This window comes from Pteropus alecto, unplaced genomic scaffold (genome assembly GCF_000325575.1).
Source record: "Pteropus alecto unplaced genomic scaffold, ASM32557v1 scaffold43, whole genome shotgun sequence".
NCBI classification, from domain to species: Eukaryota; Metazoa; Chordata; class Mammalia; order Chiroptera; family Pteropodidae; genus Pteropus; species Pteropus alecto.
The window spans coordinates 5,119,842-5,131,327 of NW_006435764.1; the positions used below are offsets into that span (position 1 = coordinate 5,119,842).

General features: G+C 42.8%; 1 protein-coding gene across 2 annotated transcripts in view; it reads right to left on the reverse strand.

Moving 5' to 3' along the window:
• Positions 1-11,486, reverse strand: part of PACS1 (phosphofurin acidic cluster sorting protein 1) — a 103,393-nt gene that overhangs the window by 26,232 nt on the left and 65,675 nt on the right. For both annotated transcript variants that reach the window (XM_006911074.2, XM_015588842.2), the window contains exons 2-3: positions 9,524-9,611; positions 84-173 (exon numbers count right to left, since the gene is read on the reverse strand). In XM_006911074.2, the coding sequence (XP_006911136.1) occupies positions 84-173; positions 9,524-9,611 (178 nt within the window). The remainder of the gene's footprint in view (positions 1-83; positions 174-9,523; positions 9,612-11,486) is intronic.

An 11,486-nucleotide genomic window follows, 5' to 3' on the forward strand; every position in this document is an offset into this window, starting at 1 on the left:
TGCTCTTGGATAAAAGTCTCCAGATTGCAGGGGACTAGACTGGATATGGCATACTGGTGATCCAAGATGGAGTAGATGCTCACCTGAAGAGAGAAGGTTAACTGGAGCTCTGTTTCCACCAGCCCACTAGCTGGAAGGAGGATCTCATTGGAGCGAAGAATCCTTTTCGAACCCTGAAACCAAGGAAAAACTGTCAGAGCTGTGTCACCAAAAATCAGACCAAAAGAAACACTACATTTGTCAACGACTTTTAAACGCGAGATTCTTACCAGTCCCGCTATTTCACCAGTCTGCTTTGTTCGTGTTAGAATCGAGGCACCACATATCATGCTGTACGAACGTTCAGAAAGGGTTTGCACATACGAATGCTGTGTTATTGCATTTGAATTCTCCCAACACTCCGGAGGAAGAGGCGGGCAGGTATGAGCACCCCAGGGAGTGGCACGACCTCCCCGTGCTCACCTCGGCCTTGCTTCTTCCTCTCTGATGAACTCTTCAGCTGCACTGTCTTATCTTGGGCCTTTTCAAACGCTTTTTTTCTCTTCTCAGATGCTCTTCCATGCTTCTATACACAGCTAATCAACTTGTCTTTCAGGTCTCAGCTCAGATATAATTTTTTTTCCAGGAACCTTTCCTTTTGGTCCCTCCTCCCCGCTTCAACTTCAACCAGGCTAGACATCGCAGTGTTTTCAGCCCCTGCCAAAAATGAAGTGAGGCTAAGCTATCCCTAAACTATAAAAATAGATCAGTCAGGAGGGTCTGAGGAATGCCAGTAAATTTGTATACACTATTTTTTTTAAAAAGAAGTTTATTATATTTTTTCCTCTCCTTAATCCCCCCACCCCCCACCACTTCCACCTCTGACCTATGGATGTTGCCGTTTCCCCTTAGGAACTGGATCTCTGAAGTCGGGGTGTCTCCTCCCACACGCTCGGGGTACACCTGGGGTATGGTCTGTGGCTCCACCTGGGATGTGAACCCAGGACCTTCTGCGTGTAAAGCAGACGTGCTAACCACTACAGGATGGAGCCACTCCAATGTTTGATTTAAATACAGTGAGGTGTCCAGCTCTCCTGATGAGTTGATAAATTCATACATCTGTGGGCCCCACATCTGATCAAGATGCAGACCATTTGTATTGCTCCAGAAAAATCCCTTGCGAACCTTCCTGGTCTTGCACCTCTCAGAGGCGAGCACTATTCTCATTTCCTTCACTATGTGTTAGTTTTTTTGCCTGCTCTAAACTTCCATAGAAATGGAGCCATCCAGCACGTGCTGATCTGACAGGGCTTCTTTTTTGCCCAGCACAATGCGTTTGGGGTTCACCCGGTTGCCGCGTGCATCTACAGTTCATCCCTTTCACTGCTGAGTAGAATCCCACTCCATGGATGTCACACCACACTATTTACCCACCGTCCTGTTGCTGCTGAGCGTTCACACTTGGGTCGTTTCTAGTTTTGGCCACTATGGCTTAAGCTGCCGTTCTTGTAAAAGGCTGTGCAGATATATGTTTTGCTTTTTCTTGGGCAAATGCCCGGGAGAGCAATGGCTGGTTCTCAGGGCGGATGCTTAACTTCATGAGAAACTGGCAGACCGAGCTGCGAGGTGCTGCTGCCACCTCGCGCTCCCAGCAGCAGGGGTGGAAGGGCTCCGGGTGCCCTACCTCTTCCCCCGCACATGCCCAGCCTGGTCGGTCCTGGATTCGTGGATTCTGAAGGGTTTATCCAGTGAAACAGCACTGTGGCTGCAACATGCAGTTCCCTGACGACCAACGATATTGAGCGCCTTTTCATTCGTTTATTGGTCATCTGTCAACCTCCATTTATGAAGTACGTGCCTAATCGAACGTCTTTGCCCACACTGCTTATCTTGTTATTCAGTTGTTTTATTTATACACAGCACTGTCAGATATATGTGCTATAATATTTTCTTGCCTATTCATTTTCTTAATACTTTTGATGAAGTTATTTAATTTTTATCTAGTCGACTTATTATTTTTTTCTCTCATGGTTAATGTATTCTGGGTCCTAGCTAAGAAATCTGCCTACTCCAAGGCTGTGAAGCTGTTCTGCTGTATTGGAGCAGATGTTCTGCTATTTTTTTCTTGAGAAATTAAAATTTTTTTAGTTTTTACTTTTAGATTTCTTATCTATTTCTAATTTTTTTTATAAAATGTAAATTTTGTTTAATGGAGGAAGGAAAATCTCCTAAATACATTTCACAACGTTTTGTAATTAGAAGAGCATTATATCAAATAAAGATAATAAAGGAGACTGCTTCATCCGTTAGATCGTGTTTTTTGTACTAACCTCTATTACAAACAAGAATCTTGACAAAGTTTTCACTTGAGTTTATTTAGGCTCTTTTGATTCAAAAAAACCTCTGTAAAATGAATCTCAGAAATGCTCGAAGAATCCAACAGGTGGTTTATATATGGCAGTGATTTCAACCAGAGGTAGGAGACATTTGCCAGTACTTAGAGATTCTTTGGCTGTTACAACTGGCTGTGTGTGTGTGTGTGTGTGTGTGTGTGTGTGTGTGTGTGCACACGTGCGTGTGAGTGTGAGAGAGAGAGAAACAGAGAGAGAGGGAGGGAGGGAGGGAAGGAGAGAGGGAGGGACAGAGGGAGAGGGGGAGGGAGAGAGGGACACAGAGATGCCTAAAGGGCAGAGGCCAGGGTTGCTGCTGACCTTCCTGCAATAAAAGGACAGTCCCCACATGTGAAACCTGATCTCCCCCAGACCTGCTTCCTGGGTGGCCCTCTTAAATGGTGGCTGCTTTTCTCCTACAACATATTTACCACTGGGCTTGGAGCTGGGGCAGCTGTCCTCTTGCTCCTCATCACCAGCTACAGAACAACAGCCTCCTTTCCATCTCCCTAAAAAATCTCCTTCTGAACTGATGTCACCAGTTTACATCATCCCCGACTCCTTGCTGCTGCTGTCACCTAGAATGGCGAATCAGTCCTGCTCATTTCTTGATTTTTGCTCCTCATTCTCCCCCAACCCGGCTCCAGTCCTGCTCATTTCTTGATTTTTGCTGTTCCTCTCCCCCAACCCGGCTCCAGTCATAATCGTTTTTGATTTCAACATATGCTCTTTCCAAAATCCTGGACTGTAAATCCCACAGGACTTCTCCTCCAATGATCTTGTCCTCACACTTGTCTGAGCCACTCACTTACGTGATCACACTCGGGACCTTATCATTACCAATAGTTACAACCAATACCTAATCTCGGTTTCATGCATCCCACTCACTCTCTGCTCAGCATTTCCTATCCTTCCAGCTCATTCTCTCTAGCTTGTCAACAGTGATAATCCCCTAACCCACCAGGGCCCACCATCCACTGACCCTGCATTGTCCACTCCTCCTCATACCCCCGTTGTCCCTCCTTTCCTGCTAACCCAGCTTAAACGCTATTGTCCGTCTTTGTAAACATGTCCTTGCACATGCCCTTAACGCCTTTGCCCACTATTGTTCTGATACACTCATCTGGTAAGTTACAACCCTGTCTAAATCCAACTGCGCCAGCCGCGCTTGCCCGGAGAGTCATATAACCAGTCTGCCTGTTCCGACTTTAAATTTATGACTGCAGATCTGACGTGGGCCTTCAGTGCTGCCCGGCAGTCATCCTGTATTCTCCAAGACCTTTCGCTTTCCCACTATTAGATGATGATTTCACAACTTCTCGTTGTTCCTCAAACCTCCAACACCTCCTTAACCCTCCCCTCTCTCTCAGCGAATAACCTTGATTCCGACTTTGCTGAGAAAACTGAAGCAATAGGTAAAGAGCTCCCACAACTCCCACCACACTTACCTACTTACCACGTTTGTACTCATCCCCTCCTGCCGCCTGGGACACCGACGAACCCCTGCTCCTGGCCTGTCGACGGCTCCACCTGCGCACTAGATCTCACCCCTTCTCACCGACTCAGAGACTGTTCTAGGCAATCTTTTCTCTCCCATGTCACCGACTTTCTTCTCTGTCTTGGATCATTTCCATTAGCAAACACGCTGTTATTTATCTCATTAAAAAAAAAAAAATCCTCTCTTGTCCCCATATGCCCTGCTGGCTACCATTCCCGACTCTTCAAGAGTCGTCTGTCTTCACTCACTTGAAGTCTTCTCTTATTTCTTCTTAAAAGTACCCGAGTCAGCCTTCCTATGCTACCGTTCCACCCGAACAGCTACTGACAAGGTCTCAACTAACCTCCACTTGGAGGGATCTGATAGTCGTTCTCATGTTCCTCAACTCACCTGCAGCTCTGACGGGGCGACCACTCTCCTTCCAACAACACTCCCTTCACTTGGCTTCCAGAACGGCACAGCCTCTGCCCCACCCCGCCATCTGCCCAGGCCCCTCCCCTCCTCCCTCACTCCCAAACGCTGCAGGGCTGGGGCCTCGATCCTCGATCCTCGATCCTCGATCCTCGATCCTCGATCCTCGGGCTTGTTCTCTTCTCTGTATCCACTCCTCCACTCCTGGTGACCTCACCCAATCTTCTGGTCTCAAATACACTGATGACTCTCCAAATAATTTCTCTCCCCCAGACCTCTCTCCTGAACTCCAGACTCCTATATTCAACTCTCTATTCAATATCCCTGCCTGGATGTCTAATAGGCATCTCGAACATAATATGATAAGCTAAATTCTGGATCCTTCCCTCTGAACCTGCTTCGCCCACAGCCTTCCCCATCTCACTTAGCGGCATTTTCACCTTACCAGTTGCTTAAGCTAAAACTCTGGCGCTGCCCTCATCTCTCGGCCAGAATCGCTGTCGTTGCCTATTAACTGGTCTTCCTGATTCCTCTTTCCTATCTACAGTCTGTTCTCCACATGACAGCCAGTATGGTCCTCTCACTTCTGTCAAAACTCTCCGACTCACACAGAACGAAAGCCAGAGACCTCGCAACGATCCGCACACATCACGTCTTTAGCCTCGCCTCCCACCCTCTCACTCCTCTCCAGCCCCTCTCGCCTCCTCCTCCTGCCTCTCATTCTGCCAGACAGGCCAGACACAAACATCCCGGACATATTCCTTGGCTAGTCTCTCCACCTGGAATGCTCTTCCTCCAGGTATCTGCATGGGTTCCTCCCTCGCCTTCTTCAGTCTTTGCATAAATGTCACCTTCTCCATGAGGCCTGACTGCCGCCATGTATAATTTGTGACTTCCTCACCTCTGGCATGCTCCACCCTCTTTCTCTTATTTATTTGCTTCCCCACAGGGCACATCATTGTCCAAAAGCAGCAATCCTCATTCTTTGAACTGTCATTATCCAAATATGTGCTATCAATACTTGTGAACGTTTCTATCCCAGATGCATTATCTGAACTACGAACTTGTTAAAATGGATCTGCAAGTGTAGTAACAGGAGTGAGTGCAGTTAGAGGACCATAACTAGTTCGGGCACTTCGAAAGCATGGTGCGCTGCTGTTCTCGACTTTCCCACCCTTCTGCAAAGATTACGCCTTCATGGGCCCCAGTATTTGCTTCTTCCAGGGGCCTGGGGCACTACCAACTTGGGTCCAATTTCGAAATTATCTTTAGTATTTAACATACCATTTAATACCTATATAACAGTGTATCTTCATCTGAAGTATAGAAGCAAACTAATTTATATCTAATACTACAGTATCATTACTAACAGCACAAAAAAAATACTCCTTAATGATTATTAATATATTCAAAATTAGGTCATTCGTGTTTTAAATGCTTCTTTATTAAATAAAAAAATTCTCGGTGGATGGTCATATAGATATTTAAGAGTGCTGTAGTGATATTTGAGAAACCAGGTTGAGGTTTGGGATGTCTGAGATTGCACTGTTGTTTTTCTCATTTAGGTAATGGAAGATAGACTTCTGCCGTTCAAAATGTTTTCAAGAATGAATTCAAATACACAATTCTCTCATTTACAGTATACAATTCAATGGCTTTTAATATATCAGAGTTGTTCAACCATCAATGCAATCAATTTTAGAACATTTTCACCACCCCCAAAACACACATACCTATTAGCTGTCACCCTGCCGATTTTCTCGTCCCCCTACCCCTAGCCCTATGCAACCACTAATTTACTTTCTTACTCTATGGATTTGCCTATTCTGGACATTTCATATAAATGGAATCATACAATATGTGGTCCTTTGTGACTGGCTTCTCTCCTTAGTGTAATGTGTTCAAGGTTCACCAATGGTGTAGCGTGGATATACTTCATTCTTTTTTATTACCAAATAATATTGCATTGTATGGCTAGACCACAATTATTGATTCAGTCATCAGTTAATGGGCTTGGGTTGTTTCCACTTTTTAGCTTTTATGCTACCATGAACATTTGTATGCAGTTTTGTGTGGACATGTTCCCATTTTTCTTGGGTAATATTCAGGAGTGGAATTGCTAGGTAATATGGTAACTCTATGTTCAACCTTTTGAGGAACTATCAGGCTGTTTTGCAAAGTCTGGAAACTCTGCACCATTTTACATTCCCAATAGTAATGTATGAGGGAGATGGCATGCTTTTACATTTCTGCAAATCTCTTTAATTTCTGATTTAGTAGAAGACAGCCGGATTCTCACACCTGCTTCTGTATTCAATCTGTTGCAAAATATTGTTTTGTTTGAATATATGAAAAAAATCTAGACTCAAAGAGATATGGAGTTAAAAAAAAAAGGAGCATTTAGCAGCCTTGCGGAATATTCTTCTTTGATACTAAACCACAACTCCACAAGTGGTAGTGTTTTAAAGGTTAGCTGCCAACTAGAATATCAATAAGGCTTTTTATACGCTGATATATATTAAAATCCAATAAATTAACAAAAAAAGAACATAAGTGGGAAAAATGGGACATCTGAATAAAGTTTGTAATTTGTTAATAGGGTTGTATCAGTGACAATTTCTTAGTTTTGATCAATGCACCATGGCCAAGAAAGATGCTGACCCTGGCAGAAACTGGGCGAGGGGCGTGTGGGAGCTCCATCGACTACTCCTGCATCTCTCCCGTAAACTTAAAATTATTCCAAATAAAAAGTTAAAAATAAAACTCAATCTATTGACCTGTTTTGTTCTTTGAATGGATCTTTTATCCAGAATAATTTTGTAACCTCATGCACTGGTCATTTGAAAAATACTGGTTCACTGATATGCAGATCTGTCAAATGTTACACATTTCATTATAAAATATTTTTTAAAAAATCATGATCATTACTGTCGCCACTGAGGTCTTCAGAAAAGTCTTTAAGAATTGGGAAGCCGTTAAGCTTACAGTGTCAAAGAAAAGTTTTCCAAAATTTCGATTTTCACTTGAAAGCTCAAATTTTATTTACCACTGGCCAAAAATATTCTCAGTTGTTTCCCTTGAAGTGACAGGTTCTCTCTGTTTATTTTCAAGACAACGCCCAAGTCTGCATAACCAGTTTGCCTGTAAGCCCTTCTTTCTAGTAAAAATGGTGTTCCCTGAAAAAAGCAGCTACTTCAATTCACAACTCCACTGCACGAATACTTGTCTTCGAGACACAGGATTCTTCGAGAGGAAACACAGGGGCTTCGTGCATATTTCCCACTTCATCACACAGAATATTAAAAAGGCGTGGACTGCAGGGCTGGGCTATAATAAATTAACCATTTTTACTGCTTCTTCAAGGACATTCTTAAACAAAACTGGCCTTTTTCCTCTTCCTTCAAGTGTGATGGTAAACAACACAATGACCCGGGTACCGCCCGGGGCAACGGCCTCCGTGTCCACTAAGGACCTGCTGCTCCATCCACCACGTCCTGTGCCTTCAGTGCAAGTGTCACCACAGAGGAAAAGGCAAATATCGCCACAGTATTATCATGCAAATCGTTGTTGACCTCATGTGTCTCCTGAAAGGGATTTAGGGGGCGCAGGGTCTGCAGAGCTCATTCTGCAAGCTGCGGCTCTCCTGGCATGCGAAGGTTCTTAAAGGCAGTGATCTTGGTCTGTTTTGTCCACCACCATATCCCCTGTGCCTAGAACAATGCTTGGCATATAATAAATGCTCAACATTTATTAAATGAATGAATAAATAAGTGACTGGATAAATGAATGTGATAACATCTGTAATTACTTTCAGCTGCTTGGAAGTGAAGCAATAAAAAATTCAGGATATTTGCAGTTTGGGTATAATTTTAAATTTCATAGAATGTTAAATATTTAATCAGGAAATAAAAGAAATTCTTTCTTTTGGCAAAGGCATTTGACTGTGGGGATGGCGAGAGCAGCGGGGAACTTTCAAAACCGTACTAATAGCGTCTGCACTGGAAAGCAACAGCTTTCAGCAAAGGAAACAAGTCCCCCAAACTGGAACATTGCCTGTGACCTAGAAACAGGGTGCGAAATCGGGAGAGGAGGGAAAGACACTGAAAGCTCCCATTTGCATGGAGTTGGTCCGCGCTAGTTTTAACTGGTAGTGTCTGCGAAGGTTTCACAGAAGTGGGAAGAACTCTGCACAAAACGAACAGGGAGTTCGTACAGTGGGGCACACAGAGGTTCATAAGGACTAATCCAAATGTTTTAAGTTTTGAGGACTAAATTAAGATAATGTATGTATTGCAGAAACGGGGCTGAGGGTCTCAATGTATGGCTCACATCCTGTGAGTGCCAAAGATGTGGATTAAAATGAAGCCAGTATTAGTACGACCAACTGCTGCATAATGGCTGATCTGGATACTAAGACATTCTGGTGAGTAGGGAGTTACTATTAGAGTTCACTACTTTTCAGTGAATAAAAATTCAATAAATACATCATTCTTAAGCTGAAGAATTCATTAATTATTTAGTGACTCCGTCATCAGAAAGGACTTATCAGTCTGACAAATGGAGTTTAATGATGACATCAATGACCGGCTCTTTAGTTTCTGATCCCACCTCGGCCACTTGGGAATTAGCTGGCAACAGATAAATTCTTTAAGTTTTCTGTAGCTCAGTTTCTCCCTTCTTTGCAGAAATTCAGGAATGCTTAAGAATACGACTGTGAAAAATATTTTGGGTTCCTTAAGGATACTGAGTCAAGTATTAGGAGTTAAATGTGAGGATTACCCAGAAGATAAAGTATCCCAGTAAAATTTTAATTTCCAACTCTGAAATAATAATGTATAAACTTCTTCTAGCCTATAGAAAGCCTCTAAAGTGCTTCCCGAACCCATGCGTCAGCTTGGCCCTAGAAATCCTGGGAATAAGGCTGAAACTGACATGAGCCACCCTAGTAATTTCTGAATAGTTTACCAAACACTTTAACATCTATATCGCTTGATCTTCATACTAGTCCTGTTAGATAGGGCAGAAAAAAACATTTTCATTCTTCAGATAAAGAAACAGGTTTAAACAAATTGAGTGCTTTAAGTACTGGAACTCGGTAGCTCTCATGAGCTCAACCAGCTTTCCCCTACTGCACTTGCTCTGGCTGAGTGAAGGAACACAGGGGTCCCCATCAGTATTTCTGAAGTCCCAACTCTGAGTCAAAGTCATCCAGCTTCCTTGAACCCCGAAAAAACGATCAACTCACCTGTAGCTTCACAGCAATGACCACTGAGTTAAGATCTTTATCCATTTCTTTCAGCATGACGAGTTTCTTCAGGGTCAGGCTGAACAGCCTAGAAAAATTTAGAGCAAGAATATCCAGTCAAATATAAGGAACTTATGAGAAAAGAGACTGACAATCTGTTGGGGAAACACTGCTTTATCTCAAGTAAGAATGTCAGAATGCCATTCTCAGTCCGAACTGTGTCTTCCTTCAGTAAAAAAGCATCCCTCTTATTTAACTTTTATACTTGAAAAATGTCAAAAAGGTTCCTTATTCCATGAACCTCTGTGGATGCCCATTTACCTCAAGCCAAAACCAACACGGATGGTATGAGTAAAGAAACAGAAAAAAAGATCAATGGAACAGACCAGAACACCCAGAAACAATCTTACAATTATACAGGAAGGTGACGTAATGGCACCTGGATAAAGAATGATGAAATGGGGAAAAAAATTGGATTCATACCTCACACTATATATAAAAATAATCTCTAGGTGGAGTAAATAATTGTGAAAGACATTTTAGGAGAAATATGGGAAATATCTTTCTCTGAGGTAAGAACAGATATCTTAAATAAGACTGAAAACACTGAAAATTTTAATTATATTAAAATTAGGAATTTCAGTTCTACAAGAGACACTATAAGAAGAGTTAAAACACAAATCATGAACTTGGAAAAGATATCCGAAACTCATAATACTGACAAAGGGTCTGAATATAAAGAACTATAATTCAATAAGAAAAAGACCGACAAATCAATAGGAAAGTAGGCAAACGACATGAACAGACGTTTCACGTTTCCAGAAGAGGAAACACTAATTGCTAATAAATATACAAAAATATGCTCAACCTCATTAGGAATCAGAGAAATGCAAATTGAAATCAAAATATCATTTTACACCCACAAAATTGGCAAAACGAAGTGTGGGTGAAGATGTGGCGCAATGGGAACTCATATGCTGCTGGTGGGAGTATCGACTGGAACTCGATCACTCAGAAAACTGTCAGGCATCACCCTATGAGGCTGAGCACATGTGAAACCCAGGAGTCAGCAACTTCACTTCTGGAGAAACCCCTGCCCTGTGTACCAGGAGAAACATACAAAGTGTCCACAGCCTTCAACAGCTGTGTGACTGGGGATAAGCTACTTCATCTTCCCATGCCTCTGTTTCTTTGTCTGTAATGAGGATTCTAATACTAACTCAGAGGGTTGTTGTGAGGATTCATAAATATAAAAGCCCCATAGTAAGATCTCTATAAACTAGACTCTTGTGTTATGCTCATCAGAACCCAAATGGACACTGTCAGAAGGGTAGACAAATGAACTGCGGTATATTCATACAATTAAGTGCTATGTAGAAGTAAAATTGAATGACCTAAGCTTACACATCAACATGCATTAATCTCAAAACATAATGAGTGAAAAAACAAGCCATAGAAGACTATGTACAGTACGATACTGTATCAAACTCAAAACCAAGCGAAAATAAGCTACAAACTGTTTTGGGGACAGACATATAGGGAAATCTGGAAAGAGCATGAGGATGAGACGTCACATGGGGCTGGGATGTGTGAAGGAAACAAAGAAGCAAGTGTGTCTGCGGCACAGTGATGCGGGGAGCAGCAAGATGTGAAGTTAGAAAGGCCGACGGAGGCGGGACTTGCAGAAGAGATCTTCCTATTATGACGGGAAGACAATGAAGAATTATAAACAAGTGGATGATATAAAATGATTTGTGCACATGCGACTGCTATGTGCATAATGGACCACGAAAGGAGAGGGTGGAAACAGGAAGACAGGTTCGGGGGCTGTTGCAGGGCCCAGGTAAGACAGGAAGAAGGTCTGATCTTGAGCAGTAACAGTGGAGATGGGCAGAAGGGTGGAATTTCAGAACATTCTGGAGGACCTGATAGAACTCGTTGATAAATTGAATGCAGGGTGTAG